Genomic DNA, 23,968 nt, shown 5'->3' with positions numbered 1-23,968 from the left:
ATCATCTTGCACTACTGGTCCAACTAATTGTATATCATTAAATGATTTGCCGGATGAGGTTTTACAGGAGGCATCGAAGACCACTCTTAATTTTGTGCTTTCACTCTGTTCACGTATAACAGCGTGATGTGGTAAATAGTCATAGATTATACCTTATATTTGAAATAGATGTGCAACTCTACTTTTATAAATTACCAATAACTACAAATGTGAACAGAAGATGGCGCTGATTAAAATTCAAATATAGGTAGCGCTGTACTCGTTTATTAGTTATTTATAATTTTTCTCAAAAGCAAATGACAAAATGTTTAATTTTAAATACTTTTAGTAATTTACACTGGATACAGTGCTCACAAAAATTTTAAGAAATATATTAATTATATTATGGTATTAAACCAGTATCTCTTAATTTTTGCAATGAAAAGATAAAACCTTATTAAATTTATTCTTAAAATATAGACTGGAAAGGTTCGATGACAAAGAAAACGCAATTTGTTGTAATATTTCTTTTTATTTTTAAGAATACGTGTCTTATAATATTTTTCCGCCTGGAGTTTAATGTTGTCCTCTCTGTTGAAATTTGTGCTTTTGCCATTTAGAATCCTGTTTACAGTAAGTAGTGCACCAACTGCTTAATGTTATATTTAGAGCTAAATTGCAACAAAATTTTATAACTTATCTTTATGTGTCAAGCATGTTAGAAAGGAAAAGTCACGAAATAGGGTGCCTATTATTAATTTAATATGAGCTTTAATATTTTTTCTTTCTGGCTCAGAGGACAAAATTTTATTTGTTATTTTAAAAATTTCTGTTAGACATTTGTGAAATTTATCTGAAGGGCAGTTGAGGGATCTCTTCGTCTGGTCTCTTTCATAAATTAAACTATCTATTGTAGATTTTTTTCGTATTTCACTGTTGCATTTTAAACAATTTTTAAATATTTTTTTTTTTACATTTTTTAACAATAAATCCCCCAACATACCGCTTAGATTCTTCATTTAAAAATGTGTCATTTTTATTGTCATCTTTGCTCAGTATTTCTAATAAAGGATCAATACAATGGTTTTCTTTTATGGTTGTTTGACTCCCAACAACTTTATTTCCCTTTCTAAGCAAATTCTTCAGACACTGTAAAGCCTTATTACTGTCTTTTTCACAATTGGCACCAACTGCATGTACAGAATTAAAATTATTAACCAATAATGTTTTAAAGGCACACACAAATTGCCAACATGTAGGAGACACATTCCTAACTCCATTACTTCTAATGGAAGAAAAAAAGTTTTCAAGCGGATCCTGATTAAAATTTCTAGTCAGGAGGCTTGTTACATTAACACTTATTTTTTGTATAATTTATCATTTCTTTAAAAACTAATATGTTCTTTATCCAGTTTTTAATGGATGGTACCTGAACAAATTTTGTTATTTTCGTTCCATCTCCTCTTCCCATGGTTTCAAATTACATTGACCTTAATATGGGTAAACAATCATCCCATAATTTATGGTGGATGGAGTTCACTTTTAAGCAGCTTTATAAAGTTTTAATGACTCTTGATAGCTATGCCCATTAAAGGCATCAAATAATTTGTCAAAGATGAATAAAAACTCAGTTATTAAATTTTCCAAAACAAAGAATTTTAGAACAGCCTTAGGTTACAAGGAATATGAATAGGTTTAATGAATTTAAAAGGCTTGTAATGCGACGCTGTGGCAACGAATGAAAAAGTCTCTGAATGTATGAATCGGTCAGTTGTAGTTGTATAGGTGTTACAAGTTTTATTACTTTTTTATTATGGATTTTTTAACATTAATATTTTTATGATTATTGGCAAGTAGCGTTAGAGGTGTATTCATTTCTTGTCACGGTTGTAACGACACGCTGTATATTTCATTAAAAAAGAATAAAGAAAATAAAACTGATAAGAAACTGGGGTTGACAAAAAGACATTTCAGTAAAAGGGACAGTTCAGTGAAAATACTGGTAAGCAATGTTTCAAAGGTTTTACATACTTGCTAAAAACCGTAAAGTCATTTTTGGAATCTTTTCTTTTATTACGTGGTCAGTTCAGTTAATTTATTTAACATTCTTATGTCATCCTCACCAACATCCACATCTAATAACATTTTTAAATGTTCCCATTTGGCAATTTTCACTTTACCACCTTGAATAAACCTGACATTTTTTTCAAATGAGGGGAATCAAAAATTGGGAAAACTTTTATGTCATCAACCTCAAAAGCTAAGCTTTGGTATTCTTTGTTTTGTCGCATATATTTTTCCTTAGTTTCAATGTACAAACTATTAATTGCACTCATATTTGGTCCTCCCTGGTCGCAAATGTTTGCAACTACCTTTAATCCACATGAATGGATTTTTTTAATTACATCCGTAATTAAGGTTTTTAATATTTCTTTTTTTGTTGCACCTTGACAAAATGTAAAGCATAAAGGTTGCTTAAATTTAGCTTTTATACCTTTAATCATAAAGACCAAAGCATGGTCTGCTATTTTTATATGTTTACCACTTTCGGGGTACTCTAACCCCATAATTTGATCCCAGATATTTGAATACTGCATTCCTGGGGTTAGTGCAACTTCATCAAATATTAATGTGCACAATTTTTTCTCTTCCGGTAATTTCTTTACCCTTCTTTTTAAGTTTTCTAGAATGACGTTATTCATCCCTGGTTCGACAGGAATTAAATTTAAAACTTGTTGCAAGCTTCTTTTTGATGGTAGAACAAAAATTCTCTGCATAAAATTATATGCTTTTGGACTTTGCTTATAAAGAGATAAGGCCAAAATTTTTTCCTCAATAGAAAATCTTCTTCCTCTAGGTTTTTTAATATGCTGTTGTTGCATTTTTGTAAATAAAAATGAAGTCTCCGGAAATCGCTCAATAACATGCAAAAATTTTTGAGAATTTCTTTCAGCTTTTTTTATCATTTGTTTATAAGTTTTACATTTTAATCGTTCTTTTAGAAGCTTTATTTTGAGCTTCGATAACTCGCTTGGCAATTTCATTATTTCTGTGAAAAAATATATAACTATTAGATATAAATGTTACTAGTCAAAAGATTAAGTTTGCAAACAGTGACAAAAAGCAAATGTGTGTGCATTGAAATTCAAAGAAATCCAGAATTATAACTTTATTCAACTTAGGCTTGTTTTAATCTTTTATAAAAAAAAATTGAAATCTACAATCAGTTCAATAATTTACATCTGTTCAGAGAGGACTCAACAAGATTTCTTTTCGGAATCTTTTTGGAATATAAGGATCTTGCCATGTGCTCAAGCTTTCTTATTAACAAAAAGTTGGTAGTTCAGCCGTCAAAACGTAACAAAGTTTCTTTCGTTTTTATAATAGAATATCTAATCTCTGATATTTTTTATTATTATTAAAAAATTACAAAAAAACGGTATTTTTTTGCAAGAGCAATAACATCTTACTTATTATTGAATATACATATGGCCTTGAACACTGAAAATATGTTAAATATTTAATTTACCTTTCTTTGCAAATACTTTTTTTGTTCCACGTGAGAATGAAGGTATTTGTACAGAAATAACATCAGGAACAGTTTGATGTTCCAGGCCAGTAACAGGTATACTCCCATCATTAACAACTGAAATGAATATAAAAGTATTCAATTAAAGAGATAAATGCCATTAATACTAGAATAAAAACAATGTACTTGTGGCCGAATTGGCAGCCAAAAAAAAAAAAAGATCAATACATAAAAGATTATAGTGCACAAGAATATGTGACCTAAGTGCACTCACTGTTCCTTTACTGTTATAGCTCAATGCGGATAATGGATATATGACACAACCAGATAACGATCAGGCACAGAGACTGTTAATTGCATTAAAATTGCCTCATAGTATTGCATTGATTATATATTTAGTATTGATTATCTCGGAGTTAATCTAGAAATTCAAGAAATGAATTTCCTTTACTCATAAAGGCAGCATAGCAAGCAACTCATAAACACATCTGCTGCCATTTTATTAACTGACAAATAAAATTTGTCCAATATTACCACCATATTAACCTTTGTTTCACATAATTTTATACTTTAATATACACTGAAATACAGAACTACTTACATAAATTTAAAGTAGGAATGCTATTGGCTGTAAGTCTATTACCAGAAGTATGGAAGTGTCCTTCAAAATGCCTTCTACAAAGACGAACATTCTTATGTATATAATCGTTGCCCTTATTTTTCAGATCTTCACCAAGGACAGATTTCCATTTATTGAATCTATCCTCGTGAGGGTAACTTGGTGATGGAAATGAGTGCAGTGGTCCTAAAATAAAAATTCATAGCATAAATTATTGAAATAAGAATTAAAGGTGTTAGAGCAATAACATCTTCGTTGCTGCACACATTGGCCATCTTGGCAAAGGAGGTATCAGAGTTAATCACAAAACAAGCCAGAAGTAAAAGTTGTACTTTTGTGTTTTGCCTAGTGTGTTATGTAGCCAAGGGCCATCTTTAAAAGATTGCAGTAACGCAATTGCAACCCTTCGGTTTGCGGTTGATCATGCGCAGCAGTTATCATTTAATACCATTTAAAAGAGCCCAACAAACAAACGTTCGTTTTCAGTCTGAGATTATGCTTGAAGTTTTTCGATAGCCAATATTCATAGTAAGTGTAACAAATAGAAGATAAGTAGGCTAAGTAGGATATACAAACTTAGAACTTACCTTTAAATTCACAAGCAAAATAACACTTTCTTTGCATGATTGATGCTGTTAATCACCTTTCAACAAAGCCAAACCGTTGAACAATCGGAAATCAAGTAGTCAGAGCGCCAAGGTCAATAATAATAAGCAAAGATAAGTCCAGAGTCAATAGCGGGGTCAATTCGTAAAGGCAAATATCAAATAGTCCAAAGAGAGCACAAGTATTCCGAAAAAGCAAAAATTGATCAAACACAACAGCGCACCGTTAAGTTTTGAAAACTTGTGTTGATTTTTATAATGTAACTGTCACTTGTATTACCAGCCTGCCTAAAAATGATTTCCATTTATAACTAATCAATTTTAAACTTTTAATTATTCAGTTTTAAACTAATATATATACTTATTTGTACCTGTTCAATTACAACATTGTCAAGAAATTATTTTTCAAAATAATCGTATTTATATATTAGTAACAACGGTGATTTAATCTATAATTTCTTTGATTTTTTTATTATGGCAATACTTTCGTTGTCACTGGCCTAACTGTCTCCATCTATCTCAAATTATGTAACAATTACTAATTTGCTTCGTATATGTGACCTATAGATGGCCCTACTTTCCATACATTAACTTTTGTTCATACTTTTGTATTGAAGTTTCACCCCCCTGATTCTTACTGCGGCGCGTGCGCTGCGTTCGCGTATAGACAAGTCAGTCCAGTTGTTGTGTAAGTTTATGATTTGATATTAACCACTGATGATCGCTTTTTTCATATTAAGTGCGATTTGATCATATATTAAAAACCCTACCGACGAGGCTCTAATAGATGAAAAAGCGCCATCTATTGTCTATGTGTTAAAATATATATGTAATTTAAACTAAATACTTAATAATAATTGTTTCTTTTACTCGAAAACATTTAGTTCAAGGGATCCCCAAACTATTTTGAACAAGTTACCTTTTGTTCCAAAATAAACTGTTACCTCAGACCCCCACATGGTGAAATAACCTACTTTTAAGATCAATTATTTTAATGATGTTTAATTCTGACTTAGGTCAATAGAAGACAGAGTGAGAATTAACAATGCTTTGTCCACAAGTAAGACCACCTTGGGAATCCCTGATTTAGACGAAAAGAATTAGCGATGAAAAAAGTTATGGCGATTGAGATTTGAACTCGTTCTTTTCACAATTTTTTTTTTTTAGAATTTCAACTCTTATGTCCACTATATTTGTTGTGCTGATGTAATATACCCTATGACACTCAGGGTAAGAAGACGAAAAGAATGACACCTCACTTGTCAAAACCGGTTCAGTCGTTTACTATACAGGAAGTTACAAAAGAATTTACATACATAAAACAAGACATACAATTAAAAACATTACCAACTTTAGCAGTTGGGTAATCTATCTATATATATATAAAAGAAATTCGTGTTAGTTACACTATTTATAACTCAAGAACGGCTGAATCGATTTGACTGAAAATTGGTGGGCAGGTAGCTTAGAACCAGGAAACGGACATAGGCTAATTTTTACCCCGTTTTCTATTTTTATTCCGCGCGAACGGAGTCGCGGGTAAAAGCTAGTTAAATATAAAAGAAAGAAATCTACTTCTTATTTCTAGTAAGTGTATCTTCATCTTGGGTCCCTCACATCACGTGAGGTTGGGAGGCTGTGCATTATCCTCTCTGGATAAATATCAGACGCCACTCTACGACCTTACAATAGACAAACAAAGTAAGTCATTATCGAATTATTAAGAAACTTTGTTACCTTAATTCTATAAGAATAATGGTTAATTGTGTACTTTCTAAATACAGTAATTCTAAAGCACAGGGTAACCTAGTTTGGACTTTTGTCTCCTACCTTGTCTGTTTTTCTATAAGTTTCATTTTATAGGTTTCGAATACTAGTGTATCATTCATTTACAGTTATATTTGGATGTATTTTTCTGTCTTTCTTAGTTTCTTAAAAAATAATATTAAAATTAAAAACAGAGCCATCTGTTAGTGAAAAAAATCAACTAATTTTTGTATAGAGATATGATTACATTGGTTATATACATAGGTGGGCACAGTTAATCAAAAAGTTAACTTCGTTAATCGTTAATTCGTTAAATAAAAATTTAACTTCGTTAATCGTTAAAGCGTTTAATTTAAGAAAATTTAACGCAAGTTAAAGTTAACAGTTAAAGTTAATTTTGGTTTATATTACGAATATAGGGCGCAAGCGGGCAATGGCCATACGAATAATCTCCGAATCATATGGACTGATTTTGTCAAGACTTACTATAGAACTTAGGCTATTTTTTTTACTGCGCTTACGAAATCTCGGGCGAGCGCTAATCCTATCTATAGTTTAGTTATATAATATACTAAAATAAAATTTTGACGATTGGGGTGATGTACTAATGCCTGTACGATATTAATGACATAGCATGCACTAGTTACACACACTTATATACTTCACTGACAATGATGGACAATTGACCTTTTCAGTTATTTTTTTATCGACCATCCAACTTCACGGAATTAGAGAACTAACTAAATTTAGACAACACAAGTTTTCTATTAAACAGTGAGACATACTCGTATTATGGTAATATTCAAAAGAATATCAATCTCAAATAAAATGCAGTAAGAAGAGACATAAACGTAAGTATGTTTAATACATCTCAAATATAAAATGTCACCTATTTACTTCGGCCGACACCGACTGCGAAATAACAATAATTATACAATAAATGTTACAAGAAAGAAGAGAACTTTCTTTAGAGTTTAGAGGGTTTTCATGACATTATTTTGTTACTTTTCAGTGCATTTTGTTTGAGATTGTTTTTTATGTTATTGTAAAGGTCACTTGTGCCGACGACATTTCATATATTAATTTTAGTATAACACAATTTAACATTATTTCACTAACATAATTATTTTATCTTTTTCCTCATTCTTTCTCGTTTTATCGCATACTTTTTTTTTTGTAAACAAACAAATTATCTTCGCTATTGTCTTTGTGCAGCGCACGTGCATCCCTGACCATTAGAAGGGTTGGGGCCATAAATCCATCGAGTTCGTTATCGTATTCTCTGTGCGGCTGTCCATTTGATCCTTTGTTCATATTTTTAAAATGCAAAATTATTTTTCGTTGCCTATGAAGAAGCCCCAAAAAAAACAAACGACGGTAATAAACACCTAAATCCCTTTTGTTTTTGAGGAACGTTTATTGCGTGCACATTTCGTCTTTCGTATTTTTAAATTTATTTTTCATTCTTTGTTTCTTATCTACGCAATGACAAAAAAATCCTATTTGTACGCTTTTTCAAATGAACCATAAACGATTTTTTTTTATATTTTTTGCTGTCTTTAAACTTCAATATTAAAATAAACATTTTCGTCGCCAACAAAGTTTAGTTGTAATTTAGTTACGACGTTGAAGAGTTATGCACACTTGATTATTTTGATTGCAATTCAACGCAGTGTTTATCTATATATATAAGTGTACAATTATTGTATTTAGAATAAAGTACTTTCGTACCTTATGTTGGTTTTATAACAAAATCATGTTCTAAAAAAAAGTGATGTTAAATAAATGAAAACCAGTTTTAATGTGAATAAAATGTAATATAGACTTTTCGAGATATTTGTGTAAATGTGAAATAATTAAAAAACTTTGAAGGTGTCTAGCGCCTAAACTTCGCAATATTTGATAGAGGTAAGTTTGGTTAAATCGTCACTATTTTCTAACAAGGATTCTGTGGTACTGTTTTGATCACGTCTATCCCGGCCGCTCGGTGTATTGTATAACATGCATCACACTCGCTCGTTCTCTCTCGTTCTCGGTCACCATTCGACTCGCCGACGGTCGCCGAACATAGCCGAACTTACGAATGTAGCCTGATGCATAATTTAAATAAAATGACAACACGTCAATAAGTGTCTATTGTTACAATTAACGGACTAAATTAACGGAAGTGAAATTTAACGGAAGTTAACAAGAGCGTTAACACTTTTTGAATTTAACTTAAAAGTTAATCCGTTAAGGAAAATGTTAACTTCGTTAATTAACGATTAACGGATTAACGAGTTAATGCCCAGCTCTGGTTATATATTATTGCTCAGTATATTCCGAATTGGAAGCAACTCGTCAGTTCGAATGGATGGACATACAGACGGACGAAGATGAACATTCTATAGAAATGCATCTACCCTACATCGCTAAAGTTATGGAGGAGTAAGTTATTGTAAAAAAAAAACCTATTTGTTAATAAAAAAACTCAACCGATTGTACCTTTATGACACTTTGTCAAAATCGGTTCAGTTTTTTTAATATACAGGATGTTACAATGTAACTATAATTAATTTTGATTTAAAAAAAATCAATGAATTGATACTTTCTTACTATCACAATATGTAATTTTTATTTCAACTAATAGTGTATTTTTTTTTTTTTTAGTTATAAAACCGGTTTCACAATTATACCAATTTTAGTTGGATCTCTAACACCGGAGAAAGAAGCAAAGTGAGTATTCAAAATTCAACTTCTTCCACAATAAAAAAAGTAATTAACCTAAAAGTTATTTCAGATAATATATCTTAGTGTCTAATTACAACTAGTTTTAGTTCATATCCATCCATCTAAATACCACTAAAAAAAACTTAATTAGTATTCTATGTGTTCTTCCACACTATGTTCTACATCTGTGACAAATTTCATCAAGATCTGTTGAGTTGTGCCGGAGATATCTTCATACAAACATACATCTAAACATTCGCATTTATATATATAAAAAAAGTGGTGTTAGTTACACTATTTATAACTCATAGTTATATGGCGTAGTGTTCTTATTAGATCGCACTATGGTTTGGTTAGCGTGGTAATGTATACGGACCGCGAGTTAAAAATAAAGACACGCTCAGATCAGAATACAGTTGTGGTTTTATTTAATTATTGACCCTTCTAGTAGTTCACAATTTCGAGGAGCTGTCAAGAAAACACGCGAAGTGTTAAACAATAATGAAAAATAAAACATACCCATTGACTAGTTTCGTCGGCTTTTCGATCGCTTTTTCTCTTTTGGGTGTTGGTGGACTGTAAGTTGAGATGTTACAATTACTACTTGGTAATTTTAAATTTGAGGAAAATATGGTATTTACAAATATATTTATACATACATATCGTTAGCAGCTAGTTTTGCTCGCAGACGTTCAACTTCTTCACGTAGTTCCCTACAACATAAATTTCATTAAATCCAAAGGCTTAGAGGTAACTAGTTGTCACCCGCGACTTCGTCTGTGCGGAATTAAAAGGTGGCGAGGCGGCGAGGTGGCGAGGTGGCGAGGTGGCGAGGTGGCGAGGTGGCGAGGTGGCGAGGCGGCGAGGCGGCGAGGCGGCGAGGTGGCGAGGCGGCGAGGTGGCGAGGCGGCGAGGTGGCGAGGCGGCGAGGTGGCGAGGTGGCGAGGTGGCGAGGTGGCGAGGTGGCGAGGTGGCGAGGTGGCGAGGTGGCGAGGTGGCGAGGTGGCGAGGTGGCGAGGCGGCGAGGCGGCGAGGTGGCGAGGTGGCGAGGCGGCGAGGTGGCGAGGTGGCGAGGTGGCGAGGTGGCGAGGTGGCGAGGTGGCGAGGTGGCGAGGTGGCGAGGTGGCGAGGCGGCGAGGCGGCGAGGTGGCGAGGTGGCGAGGCGGCGAGGTGGCGAGGTGGCGAGGTGGCGAGGTGGCGAGGTGGCGAGGTGGCGAGGTGGCGAGGTGGCGAGGTGGCGAGGCGGCGAGGCGGCGAGGTGGCGAGGTGGCGAGGCGGCGAGGTGGCGAGGTGGCGAGGTGGCGAGGTGGCGAGGTGGCGAGGTGGCGAGGTGGCGAGGTGGCGAGGCGGCTGCCCGACGTCCAGACCGACCGAACAATTTGTTGCTCAGTGAACATTTCTTGCGATTCGCTTCCTCCACTTTGGACTGTCAACAAACGGTAAATTAATACTCTGTAAAACTTAACGAATTTCATATTGTATTCATCGATTCATACGTCTCTTTTGATTCGTCGCATTTCAAACGTTTAAGATCTAGTCCGATTAACTAAAATAATAACTTTTTGCTTGTCACTTTGTATTTTTTACTACAGGAATAGGAGTGACGCAAGGGTTTTTGCAATATAACAGAGATTATTTCGGAAAAGTAATAAGCACAATGCTGAGCAAAGGCCTTATCCATTCAGTAAAACCTATTAGGAAATTTCGATTTTTTTATTTAGTTTTTTCCCTCCTTTCAGCATGTTTGTTTTTTTACACATATTATTATTTGTTTTCTGAATGGATTAAATAAGTTTTTTTTTTTAACTTTTAATTATTTATTATTTATCATGTATTACACAAACCTGAAGTTGCGTCCGCCTTGGTCTCTCTAGTGCGCCACCACGCGCTAGCCGCCTCGCTCGCCTCGCGCGCCGCCGCCGCCTCCTCCTGTACATTCATTTCTCCAACTCATACCATTTCCTTCTCTACCTAGTTACTATGTAGCTGGAATGATTTGCGCCAGCCCTTACTTGCATTTAGTATAGTTGCTCTTACACAGATTTAACTAAAAAGAATTTGTAAAAACTATAAATAATAGATTAAAACTACTAAATAAACTATATACTTAAACCGAGCTAAAAATAAAACTAGATAATGTAAAAAATCGACCCCAAATCGCTGCGCTCGCAAGGTAGGGTGCCCAAGAGGCGGCATTTCCTCGTTGAATGCGTTAGTTATAGCGGTGTGATGTGTTGTTTACCTGTGCATCAGCGAGGCTGGCCTGCAGCTGCAGCGCGGCGCTCTCCTCCTGCAGGTCGCGCACTCGCCGCGCCGCCGCCGCACTGCGCTCGCCCTCCAGCGCCGCCAGCCGAGCGCCTCGCGACTCTCCAGACGTTCCTACAATACATACAAAATACTATTAACACAGAGCATCGGTGGCTCAGCGGTTAAGCACTTGACTTGCAATCTGCAGGTCCTGGGTTTGAATCCCGGCATGTATCAAATGTTTTTCGATTTTTGGTCTACATATGTACATTTATCCGACGTTCTTACGGTGAAGGAAAACATAGTGATGCAACCTGCACATATCTGAAAAGAAATTCAAAGATATGTGCGAAGTCAACCTGCACTAGGCCAGCGTGGTTGACAATGGCCTAGTCACCCCAACTTAGTGTAGGCTCCGAGTCCCTCAGTGGGGACGTATAGTGAGCTTATGATGACTTTTAGCGCACTTATCGTTGCATTCTGAAACCATAATCCCTGTATAAAACATATTGTTATCTCTATTTTTAGCCGACTTCAAAAAGAAGGAGGTTATCAATTCGACTGTATTTTTTTTTTTTTTTTTTTATGTGTGTTACCGCGAAACTCCGCCCCTGGTGGTCCGATTTTGATGAAAAATATTTTAATCGAAAGGAAGTGCTTGCAGGTGGGTCCCATTTTTTTGTTTTTTTTTTTTAAATAACTAGAAGACTAGTAGATTTTGAATATAGCTTCAAAATTTGTTGCGAACATTAGGGACATTTTTGCTTTCAGCGCTTACGTAGGCTAAACTATAGGACCTACATAAAAATGATGTATGGCGAATTGTAGCTCTTTAAATGTGCTAAATAAAAGTCCGCGATAGCATATATCTATCTTTTATAGTTATCTCACAATAACCATTTTTTTCTTCAGAAACATCAATTAAATTCATGCCCTATTTCCGACGCTATTATTCGAGTTCAGTATTAACCCTTATGTAAATAAACATGTTCATTATCAAGAGAATTTAATGTAGATTATATTTGCAATTGAAACTATATCATTCTGTCTAATAGTTTAGGAGATATCGTAAGAATAAAATTACGCGGAAACGAAAAATGCTACATCGCGTTACAATGAATAGCACAATTTTGCTTTCTGGGCTTACGTAGGTCAAACTATATGACTTACATAAAAATGATGTATGGAGTAATTATAGATCCTTAAATTTGCTAAATAAAAGTCTTGGGTGGCATATATCTATCATCTATGGATGTCTCACAAAAACCATGTTATTGTGAACAAACTTCGATTAAAATGCACACGACAAACAGCGTCGTAAGCTTACGGCGCTATTATATTATATTCGATATGAATCCTTATCCAAATAAATATGTTTTATGGCTAGAGTATTAAATGCAGATTACATTAGCCTTTAAACTATGTAATTCTGATCACTAGTTTGGGAGATATTAAATAATTAAAAACTACGCGCATTCGAAAAAAGCTAGTGCGGCGCGCGGCTGGACAAAATTAAAGGCACGCTACGATGTATTAGTTCGTTAATTTTCAATTTGTATACCGATTTTGATAATTATTTCATTGTTTAAAGGATAAGTGGTTATCTGCTGCATTCTAAATTAGTTTTTGAATTGAAGTACACACATATCAAATAGGAAAGTCCTTTTCTTTATTTGTCTTATTTATGTCTTTATATGTATTAAGGAAATTTGTAATTGAACTTCAAATTCACTAAAAATTGTGAAATAAAACAAAAATTTTAAGAAAAAAAAATAGCCGACTTCAAAAAAAAACAATCTCAAACAAAATGCACTCAAAAGTAACCTAAAAAAAACAATTTCAAACAAAATGCATTCAAAAGTAACATAAAAAAACAATTTCAAACAAAATGCACTCAAAAGTAACCTAAAAAAAACAATTTCAAACAAAATGCACTCAAAAGTAACATAAAAAAACAATTTCAAACAAAATGCACTAAAAAGAGACAAAATAATGTCATGAAAACTCTCTAAACTCTTGTAGTTAGAAGTAGGGGCTCAGTTTTCCGCAACTCCACGATAAGCGCGTATTTTGCGTGTCTCTAAACTCTAAAGAAAGTTCTCTTCTTTCTTGTAACATGTCTATATTGTATAATTATTGTTATTTTGGAGTCGGTTTCGGCCTAAGTAGGGACATAAACGTAAGTATGTCTAATACATCTCAAATATAAAATGCCTATATACCTATTTACTTCGGCCGACACCGACTGCGAAATAACAATAATTATACAATATAGACATGTTACAAGAAAGAAGAGAACTTTCTTTAGAGTTTAGAGACACGCAAAATACGCGCTTATCGTGGAGTTGCGGAAAACTGAGCCCCTACTTCTAACTACAAGAGTTTAGAGAGTTTTCATGACATTATTTTGTCTCTTTTTAGTGCATTTTGTTTGAAATTGTTTTTTTATGTTACTTTTGTCAATAACGGGAGGGACGACGATATTATATTTAATACAAGAATTTTGGTCTCAGAAACCTACGATTAATCACCTTACATGTCTTATGTATCCATAAGTATATCCGCGAATTATAGCGTCGTTATTAAGTTCGACTGCAATTTTATGCATGAAAGTCACAACTGAGGCGATCAAAATTGTTCATTGGTCACCAAAGAAAATTGTGTAGATAAAATATAAAAGAAGGGCCTGACTGCAAAACCATTCTTGAGTGTGATTATTTGTTTACTGCTAACTGTGGGTTTCCGAGTCCAAAATAATTGCATGTAATAACATTCATTATCTTCGACAAAACAGAGATAACGATATGTTTTAAACGGAGACTTTGGTCTCAGAAAGCCACAGTTAGTGGAGTATTAAGTACGTACTCGTAGCAGCTGCAGTTGTGTGTTGGCGTGCCTGGCCTGGTCGCGCGCTGTGCGGCCAGCCCGGCGGCGGTGGCGCGCTCTGCCGCAGCACGCTCAGCACCCTCCAGCCGCGCCCGGCACGCCTCCAGCTCGCTGCGCATGCGCTGCGTCTCGCTCTACCAACGTACAGTACATCACAACGTACTCAAAAATTCAATACACTTTTAACATCTACGTGTCCTACAAGAATTAATAACTTAATGTTAATCAAATTTTTTTTTACCTCAAGATCTTTATTTTTCACTTCATGTAAATCTGTTAATTTCTCCGATTCTGTCAATTGGTCCTCCAACAACGTACACGCCTCTTGTAAAGCTTTGTTATTCTGCAACAAATATAAAAACATCTTTTCATATAAAATTTTTACGTTCGACTTAGTGGTTTCAAAGATATCCGTACTGTAGCCAGATGTGTATGTATCTCGGAGATTGCGTTATCAACGGAACGACAACGGCCTCGAAGCAGATCCGCGGCTAAGGCTAGTCTCAAACGCTGCGACCACGCGTTAGGTCCCGTCCCGATCTTCAAAAACGCCGGTTTCGGTCTAACTACAGGTTTTTCACTAGATATTTTACGTTTACACCGTTTCTGATGCGATTCCATCGCGGCGACGATTTGTTTAACTTTATATTTGGTTAATTTCTGTCTGGATTTTCTTTTCAACGATTTTATACATGCGAAGTAAGACATCACATATGCGGAACGTGTTGGTACTTGGCAAGCACAGATGATTTGTTTTTAAAAAACATTTTTCCCTTAGTTTTTATAGCACTTTATTTAAAACACAATAATACACTAGCTTGTCCGCAATACAACTGGGCTACAATACGAGGGCGCATTGACTATGATTGTTGTGCACGTTTTTTTTTTTTTTTTTTTTTTTTTTGTGACTGAGTAGTCACTGTTTGCCTTGAGGAGGCATTTACAGTTTCACCGGGCTTGAGGTGGCCGGGCGCAGATGGCGCTTAGCCTAAACCTCGTTTAAGAGTAACTAGGCTCGAGGGCTCCCTCAGGAGCCTCGGCTCGGGCTGTTACTTCGTTATTATTTGTGCACGACAGCGTAAAATGGACCCTGCGGCCCACGGGGGTCTAATCGCATAAGAGGGTTTAAGCATCATTATGAAAGCAAGTTGTAAAATGTAAATAGTAGAATGTTTATTAATGCTTATTTTCTCGTGTATATTGTTGTTAAGATTAGTATAATTGCATAAATGAATAGTAAAAGATGAATATGTATATATTTAGATGCTTGGAAGAGTTTATTTAAGTTAAAAGTATAATTTAATTGTTAAGTTACGTAATATCATTTTGAAATTGACTAGGTTAAGGATATACATTTTTAAATATGTTTTTATGTTATTCCGTAGTTTATGTAGTGAAAATAACAATAGTAAAGTAAATTTCATGTAGATGTTTAAGGATCGAGCCCCAGAATGAAAATAAAGGCGAATGCGGGGGGGGCGCTCGATATTTATACTTCCCCCCTCGGTGGAGGCGGGGAAGGTGATTAACGATGGCATTTCGCGTATAAATCGAATATGTCTTGTACGAACAATGTAAAAGTATGGTAAATGGAAAAAGGATATGTAAATTGATAAGTGTATAATAGAAAATGTTGTATATAAGGTAAATAAGTAAAATAAATGGGGAGAATCATGCGCAGGGGGGGGCATCCTTCTCTGTCCAACCTTGAACCTTTCACTCGGCGCCGGAGAGTATATAAGACGGACAAATCCGGCGTCGAGTGGGATCCAACCGGGGATCCAACCGGGCCTCTGAAGACAGAAGAAGATCCCCCTTGCGCCGCTGACCTCCGAAGACAAAAACTGCGTGTTTCATTGTGACCTCGATGTAACCTTAATGTAACCGAACAATACAGTCCACTGCAAACGCCAACAATTGTCTTGTTTATGAAACACACAAACATAACAATGCAGAATTCAGGATGACTGCATCATGTTCCAAGTAAATAATAAATAATGCAATCATTTCATTGAGTGTTGACTAAAGCAATACATCCAGCATCTTATATTTGATATCTCTTATAATCATATAAATAAGTTCTACTATTTTTATAACAAAGGACGATTATATGAACGATCTTTACATGATCATGTGTCACTTCCTTGCTGTTATGGAAAACATTTTTAACAGATAAAATTACGAAAAGAATTTTTTGTGAGCTAGTTATCGCCCTCGATTTTATCCGCTCATAATAAAAAAAAAATTAGTAGCCTATGTGTTCTTCCGGATCATGTTCTACATCTATGATAAATTTAATCGAGGCCCATTGAGCCGTTTTGGAGATACCTTCAAACAAACATCCATCCATCTTAACATTGGCATCTTATATATATAAAAGAAAGTCGTGTTAGTTACACTATTTATAACTCAAGATCGGTCGAACTGATTTAGTTGAAAATAGATGGGAAGGTAGTTTAGAACTAGGAGACGGACATAGGAACTTTTTTTATCTTGTGTGCACTTCTTTTATTCCGCGCGGACGAAATAAAAGCTAGTTTATAATATTAATATGAAGTATGATTACATCAATATTTGTATAAGTTGTATAACGATATTGTTTAAACAATGTTAATGTTTTAAATGACAATTATATGTGTCAATACAAATGTTACGACAGTGGAATTTTACGGTTATAGAAATTTGCATTGGCTTTTGTTCCCTCGTTCATCGTATGTAAACAATGGCGCAATTTAACTTACAAAAACTGGCTCGGATGAGTTTTTAAACATTTTTCGTAATAAATCCGTCTTTTAATCTAAAAATAGACCTTAACAGTTGGTTTGAATGCACTTAGATTCTAGACCTATGATGAATGATTTAAAAAATTGTTCTGCATATTATGTGCAATTTTTAAGGAAAGAGAATTTGATATAATTTACTGAAATTTGCTTTTTATTATAAATAAGAATGGACAGATGGATAAGTTAAGGTATATGTACGATCGAAATGACTGCTGATAGAAAAATATAAAATTGAAATACATACTGGGCCTACCCGACACAGAAAAGCATAGGTAGATAGATGTTAAGATGACAATCGAATCTGCAACGTTTCTGATTGGCTGATTAACAGCCAATGGGAAGCGCTCGCATATAAATATTTTTACAACGCCATCTATTGGCTTAGATGCAACAATAGTATACATACGGTCATAAGGTCGTTGTTGTGCGTGCGCAGTGCCGTGAGCTCGTCTCTTAACTGCGCACGCTCGCGGCTTGACAACTCCTCTTGCTCTTCAGCGTGCATCCTCCGCTTTTCACTGTACTGTAGCTCGCTCTTCAACTTCCTGATGTCGTTGCGAAATCTAGTTTTGTAGTGGGAAATCGTTAGGACAAATAAAATTTAGAGCGAATTCCTAATTTATTACTTATCGCCAATATTGCTTAAGTTCTCTATCATTTGTCGTTGAATCTGGATTTCGGCAGTGCACTTGTATTAATGTTGTATTTTTGACATATGAGGAATTGTCACATTGTCTTTGAAAAATCAGAGACAACAATAGATGTCTATTTAAACAATGTTAACTAATTTAAACAAAGTTGGTTAAATTTTTTTTCCTCAAAGAAAATGTTGACGATTCCCTCCAGTTATTGTGAATTTCTGAAACCAACACAGTCGTACCTAAACATATCGCCACCTTTTTTTAAAGAATGACAAGGATGATAGTGTGTTTGGTAAACTGTTTCTGCAGTAAATTACCTGTCGACTTCGATCTGTACGACTTCATGTTCCTGCTTCAGTTTTGTTAACTGCTGCCTCAAGTTGTCGAGGTCGGCGATGGCGCGCTGATGTTGTACGTTGCCGTAATGTACTCAACTCAGTCTGCAATGTAGATGACTTCTGTTCGCTCGTCTTGCGCGCTTCCTGTGCTAGTGACAGACGTTCCTCCAAACGTTTTAGAAAGAATACAAATGACAACTCACTCTTCAAAATCAGTCAGAATGTATTTGTATACAGGTAGTCATAATAAACAGTTACCAAAGTAATTTATCTCTGATATAAATAACTAGCAGTTGCACGCGACTTTGGGCGGAATTAAAAAAAATCTAGTACTAAACATAAGCTATGGCACCCGGTGTTAGTGTAGTTTTACAACAATGAAAGAATTCTTCAAATACAGTGTAAACTCTTTATAACGTTCGTTATAAAGAGTTATATATCGTTATAGAGAGTTGTCGTTATATGGAGCGAACAAAAAAAAACAACCAAATTAGCAAGATAACATAACATAAACAATAATACCGATAATAAATATTTACTATCTACAAATATGAACACATTTTTCGTAATAGAGAATGGCGTATCGCTATAAAGAGTGTTTCAATATGTGAGTTTTAACGCAAACCAGCCAAGTTGGGCTCACTTCAACGTTACAGGGAGTTTATTGCTATAAAGGATAACGTTATAAAGAGTTTACACTGTAGTTTCAGTAGTTTCAGAGCCTATTCAATGACAAACAAACAAACAAACAAATCTTACCTCTTTATAATATTACTAAAGAAAATAATAAAACTCGATAAATTCAAAATTAATATTTTAATTAATATTATTTCACAAGATGTCAAATATTTGGACACTCCATGTGTAACCAATATCTTCAGATCAAAGCATTTTAAAAATAATAAATATAAAATGAAAATTTTAGTCATAATTTTACTAAGTCCCATGCAAGTAACTGTAAAAAAGTCATCCCTTTCATTCTTTCTGACAAAAGAGACCACATCATGTTTTAATACAAATCTTGCAACAGTGGAAATGTACGGTTAGAATTACTGCAATTTGTAATACAACTGACAAATGTCTTAATGCTAAATACATAATACATACAGAAAACCCTTTCTTTTCTGAAGATAAAATATATAAAGTTATTTTTTGTATTTTCAGCCGACTTCAAAAAAGAAGGAGGTTATCAATTCGACTGTATTTTTTTATGTTTTTTTTTATATGATAAGGTGGCAAACGAGCAAACGGCCACCTGGATTCGCCGCAATAGCGAAGCTCCGCCTCTGGTGGTCCGATTTTGATAAAAATTATTTCAAACGAAAGGTAGTGCTTGCAGATGGGTCCCATTTTTTTTTAATAACTAAAAGACTACTAGATTTTGAGTTTAACTTCACAATGTGTTGCGAAATTTAGTGACTTTGTTTACATCGCTTATTAAACAACTTGACCGTAACTGGAAGCTTTATTATGAGAGAGCATTTCCGTTTCCGTCGAATTTCTACCAGTTTTTCGTACTTTCAAGGGATGTTTCCGGCTAAGTGGCGCCACCTGGCGGTTGGCCGCCATTTTAGTTTCTTTAAAATATGACGTGCCATTTTGGATCATTGGCGTTTGAGTTCCCGTCGAAGCAACAACTACGCAGCAAGTCTGTCTCTGCGAACGTTGTTAATTTTAAAAGTGGTTAAAATACTAAAATTTTTAAAATAAAATAATAAATTACTACAAGAAAAGTAAGTAAGTGACAACAATTATAATACTACAGTTGTAAGTGATTAAAATTGTGTATGATTTTTAACGGTTTTTGCCGTTCGTTTCAAATATGTTGTGTAGTTATTTTCAATATAACCACATATTTACCAGTTAATAATTTAAAATCGTACTCTTTTAAATATAATGAAGTCTAAAAGATAGTCTAACAAAATCCGTTTGCAGTAATGAATGAGAAGACCTTAACACCTGAGCCACAGGCTGTGGCCGGTCCTAGTGGAGAGGCCAACAAGCGGAGACGCAGCAGCTCCAGTAACAGCAGCAACAGCAGTTCTACAAGCTCATCCTCGTCGGACAACAAACGAAGATGGTCCTGTCGCCACAAGCATAAGAAAAGTAAACGTGGCAAGCATTCAAAACAATTGATGGACAAGTTATTCAAGGAAATGGGTGAGCTTCGAAAAATCGTTACTTTTAATAATTTTAACACTGCATGTAATGACAATGTGTCAATTCATACCGGAAGTGACGAACTTTATCAGCAGCTTGATCAAGATTATAATGAAATAAATTCAGAACACGATGACTCTAATCCAAATTTGGTTTTTGATATCGAAACTAAACTAAAAGAACCATCCATTCCAAAAACATCTGAAGGTTTCTTAAAAAAGTTTTTGGAAGTACAGCGATTAGGTAGCGCCTCATGGTCCGACGTTAGATATGCGGAAACACAAAAGCTGTATAATCATACTCCAGGTTTTATAGACCTTGAAATAAACGAGGAGGTAAAAACATTCGATACCTCACGTCACCTCGCTTACGCTGATAAATCATATGCCGCCATTACATACTGCATACTCAAACAAAAAGAGTCTATGCAGGAAGCCATTCATGGTCTACTTTCATGGGCTAAGAATACAAATAATCTTGACTTCGATAATTTGAGTAGCAAGGTTGACCAACTATTTTGTAAAGGCGATTTTTGCAAAGTTTCATCCGACCTCTTGCAATTGGTTTGTGGCCATAGAGCTGAAAGCATTGAAATGCGCCGCGAATCAATAACAAGTCAGGTTAGAGATCCTTTGGTCAAAGCGGCTTTGAACAGAATACCACCATCTACATCTTACATATTTGATTCAGAACCTTTTACATCGACGCTCGAAAAAGCCGGTGGGGTCCGCAAAGCATTTTGGCCTCTAAAAAATGATGGTTCTCAGCAAGCAAAATCTAACCAATCTAATAGCCGCCCCTCGCGGGGGCATGGCGCACGTAGATCGGTAGTTTCATCGCGTGGAACTCAACATAGCTACCATGAACCATGCTCACAAATGCATGCTTATAACTCACCCTCGCGGGGTGTATGCCACAATGTTAACTACCCTCCTAGAAGTCACCCAACATCGAACAACAACAATGGGCGTGGTTCATTTCACAACCGAGGCTCGCGGCCCGATCGTGGAGGTAACAAAGGACGTGCAAATACACAAAGAGGTTCCAGAGGAACTCAAAATAGATCTAATAGACAATGACTCGAGACGGTTTCGGGCAGGTCAGTTAGCGCAATATCATCAGCAATGGAAGAAAATGGAGGCACCAGAAATCATAATAAAACTAATCCAAGGGTATCGCATACCATTTTTTCAAAAGCCACCCCTTGTATACCCACAAATAATGAAAGGCCGCTTTCAAACTCATTTCTCAGAAGAAATGTCAGCAATTGTAGAGAAGATGAAAAAACAGGGTATTTTAGAAGTAGCACCGCTCTCACCAAGCTTCGTTTCTCCTCTGTTCCTGGTGCCCAAGCCGGACGGATCAGCCCGACCTATATTCAATCTCAAAGCGCTCAACAAATACATACTGACCAAACCGTTCCACCTAATAAACATGCACCGCGTGCCAGACTTTCTACAACCTCAGGATTGGATGTGCAAGATAGATTTATCTCAGGCGTATTTTCACCTCAAAGTAAACAAGTCACAAAGACGCTTCCTTCGGATCGTTTACAATCAAGAATTGCTAGAGATGACTTGCCTACCATTTGGCCTCAGCACAGCTCCGAAAACATTTTCAATTCTCACAAATTGGGTGGCTCATGCATTACGAGAAAAATGGAACATAAGAGTTCTAGTCTACCTAGACGATTTTTTGATGGCACATCAAAGCGCACACACACTTCAAGACCACGTCAAGCTCGCAATACAAACTCTGCAGAGCTTAGGCTGGCAAATCAATTTCGAAAAATCAGTTCTAAGTCCCCAGAAGAGCATAATTTATCTAGGCATACAATGGAGCCCCTGGCTCAATCAAAAAGTTCTTCCAAAGGAAAAGGCAGTCACCATTGTTACAAAAGTAAGTCTGATTTTAGAGCAAAGAAAAGCAAGTGTAAAAGAACTACAAAAAACAATAGGGCTATTAAATTTTGCAAGTTTTGTTGTACCACGAGGTCGACTTCACCATCGACAAATGTTAATGTTCCTGAACTCGCTGCCCAAAACGTCGCAGAAAGCCTATCATCTGCCAGAAAATGTCATCAAGGAACTGGAATGGTGGAAAGCGAACTGCCAATTGTCAACACCTTTACATTATCCTCCTCCAATTCATTTTCTGGCAACAGATGCTTCAGACCTAGCTTGGGGGGCACAACTGAAAGACCTTGCGATCTGGGGAAGCTGGTCCCAAGAAGAACAACGGCTACACTCGAATCAGAAAGAGATGCTGGCCATTTTACACGCCCTCCAGACCCATGTTCATTTAATGAAGCACAGCTCGCTGCTCATACAGTGCGACAACAAGACTGCAGTCGCTCAATTACGGAAAGAAGGAGGTACGAAATCCATATCACTAATGAACATAACTTACCAAATTTTGAAATTATTAGACCATCACAAAATACACTTCAGCATTCACTACATTCCGGGCAAGTACAACAATCATGCCGACCACCTTTCGCGTCACCGTCAACCTCCAGAGTGGCACATACTACCGACCTGTGCGGAAATGGTGTTTGCGAAATGGGGTACTCCAGTGATAGATTTATTCGCTTCGAAAACTGCTCACGTAGTGTACAATTATGTCTCTCGGGATTTGAACGATCACCAAGCTCTCTTTCACGATGCGTTCAGTGTTCCATGGAACTATCCACTTGCGTGGGTATTTCCCCCGCCGTTCTTAATCCCCAAAGTTCTGGCACACCTGAATCAGTCAACAGGAATATTCTTGATAGTAGTTCCACGGTGGGAGAGAGTGTTTTGGCGCGCAGACCTCAAAGCCCGATCCCTCGAAGCCCCGTTCACTCTGAACAATTCGCACAATCGTCTGATCGACACATCAACGGGGCTGCCACCGCAGAAAGTAGAATCCTTGACACTCGAAGTTTGGAGATGTGGGGGTGGACTGAAGCTATAAAATCATGGAACATTGATCAGCTATCATTACTTAAAAACTCTTGGCGAAAATCAACCTTAAAAACTTACGAGGTGGCTTGGAAACGTTGGACTTTATGGTGTAAGGATAAAAACGTTAACCCGAAAAACCCCACTGGTGCGCAACTAGCACAATTTTTATCAGATTTATATTTAATACATAAATTATCGTATAACACTATACTACTACATAAGTCAGTAGTTTCTACCTTATGTAATTCAGAAACATCGAGTCAGTTAAGCTCACATGTTCTTGTAAAGCACATCTGTAAATCGATCGCTCTTAAAGTTCCAAAGATTTCCAAAGCACCTATTTGGGATGTTAGTAAATTATCTTCCTTTTTAGCCAACTACACTATAGACATAAATAATGTATATCAGACTTCACGGCATACAGCACTCTTATTACTATTGTGTTCAGGAAGGCGTGTACATGACCTCACCTTGCTTAGAGTAGATCCTGAGCATTTTGTTATGGCTGAACATAGTGTAGTATTTTGGCCGGAATTTGGTTCAAAAACTGACAACAATGATTACAGACAGTCTGGTTGGAAATTGATTTCAAACACAAATAATCGTAATCTGAATCCTGTATTTTGGGTAGAGAAGACTGTAGCATTGCTAAATGAAAGACGTAATACAGCAAAATCATTTAAACTTTTTATTACAGTAAGAGGGATTGCAAAACCCGCTTCACGAACAGTAATTTCAGGCTGGATAAAGACTCTATTTA

At 35.8% G+C, this 23,968-nt stretch overlaps 3 protein-coding genes and 1 long non-coding RNA gene across 4 annotated transcripts; 2 read left to right on the top strand and 2 right to left on the bottom strand.

Annotated features, from left to right (window-relative positions):
- Positions 1-2,972: 2,972 nt before the first annotated feature.
- LOC123723376 lies at positions 2,973-4,167 on the bottom strand. Its single transcript, XR_006756719.1, has 3 exons — positions 4,110-4,167; positions 3,509-3,625; positions 2,973-3,028 (listed from the first exon to the last, which is right to left on the bottom strand). It is a non-coding gene; the product is annotated as an uncharacterized LOC123723376 (long non-coding RNA).
- Positions 4,168-5,206: 1,039 nt separating this feature from the next.
- Positions 5,207-9,250, top strand: LOC123723145 (protein MEMO1-like). The gene is made up of 5 exons (XM_045685703.1): positions 5,207-5,230; positions 5,350-5,420; positions 6,321-6,433; positions 8,815-8,926; positions 9,149-9,250. Exons 1-5 carry the CDS (start codon positions 5,207-5,209, stop codon positions 9,216-9,218), a joined length of 390 nt encoding a protein of 129 aa, XP_045541659.1. The 3' UTR covers positions 9,219-9,250.
- Positions 9,251-9,969: 719 nt separating this feature from the next.
- LOC123723144 (coiled-coil domain-containing protein 157-like) lies at positions 9,970-19,672 on the bottom strand. The gene is made up of 8 exons (XM_045685701.1): positions 19,622-19,672; positions 18,083-18,168; positions 17,531-17,687; positions 14,583-14,684; positions 14,352-14,475; positions 11,451-11,587; positions 11,053-11,137; positions 9,970-10,634 (listed from the first exon to the last, which is right to left on the bottom strand). Exons 1-8 carry the CDS (start codon positions 19,670-19,672, stop codon positions 9,970-9,972), a joined length of 1,407 nt encoding a protein of 468 aa, XP_045541657.1.
- Positions 19,673-19,826: 154 nt separating this feature from the next.
- Positions 19,827-23,218, top strand: LOC123723143. Its single transcript, XM_045685700.1, has 2 exons — positions 19,827-20,263; positions 22,179-23,218. Exons 1-2 carry the CDS (start codon positions 20,041-20,043, stop codon positions 23,216-23,218), a joined length of 1,263 nt encoding a protein of 420 aa, XP_045541656.1. The 5' UTR covers positions 19,827-20,040.
- Positions 23,219-23,968: the final 750 nt, after the last annotated feature.

This window comes from Papilio machaon, chromosome W (genome assembly GCF_912999745.1).
Source record: "Papilio machaon chromosome W, ilPapMach1.1, whole genome shotgun sequence".
NCBI classification, from domain to species: Eukaryota; Metazoa; Arthropoda; class Insecta; order Lepidoptera; family Papilionidae; genus Papilio; species Papilio machaon.
This window is presented reverse-complemented; position numbering and strand designations above follow the sequence as displayed.

What these genes read in the sequence shown, in the direction of transcription:
- LOC123723145 (XM_045685703.1), top strand. Translation starts at nt 5,207, where the DNA reads ATGGCAATACTTTCGTTGTCACTG. An exon ending in CAATACTTTCGTTGTCACTG is followed by an intron (nt 5,231 to 5,349) that starts GCCTAACTGTCT and finishes TTTGTATTGAAG; the next exon opens with TTTCACCCCCCTGATTCTTA. An exon ending in ATCGCTAAAGTTATGGAGGA is followed by an intron (nt 8,927 to 9,148) that starts GTAAGTTATTGT and finishes TTTTTTTTTTAG; the next exon opens with TTATAAAACCGGTTTCACAA.
- LOC123723144 (XM_045685701.1), bottom strand. Translation starts at nt 19,672, where the DNA reads ATGGCGGCCAACCGCCAGGTGGCGCCACTTAGCCGGAAACATCCCTTG. An exon ending in ACAACAACGACCTTATGACC is followed by an intron (nt 14,685 to 17,530) that starts GTATGTATACTA and finishes TATTTGTTGCAG; the next exon opens with AATAACAAAGCTTTACAAGA. An exon ending in CCAGCCTCGCTGATGCACAG is followed by an intron (nt 11,138 to 11,450) that starts GTAAACAACACA and finishes ATGAATGTACAG; the next exon opens with GAGGAGGCGGCGGCGGCGCG.
- LOC123723143 (XM_045685700.1), top strand. Translation starts at nt 20,041, where the DNA reads ATGAATGAGAAGACCTTAACACCTGAGCCACAGGCTGTGGCCGGTCCT. An exon ending in CAAGTTATTCAAGGAAATGG is followed by an intron (nt 20,264 to 22,178) that starts GTGAGCTTCGAA and finishes GTCTGATTTTAG; the next exon opens with AGCAAAGAAAAGCAAGTGTA.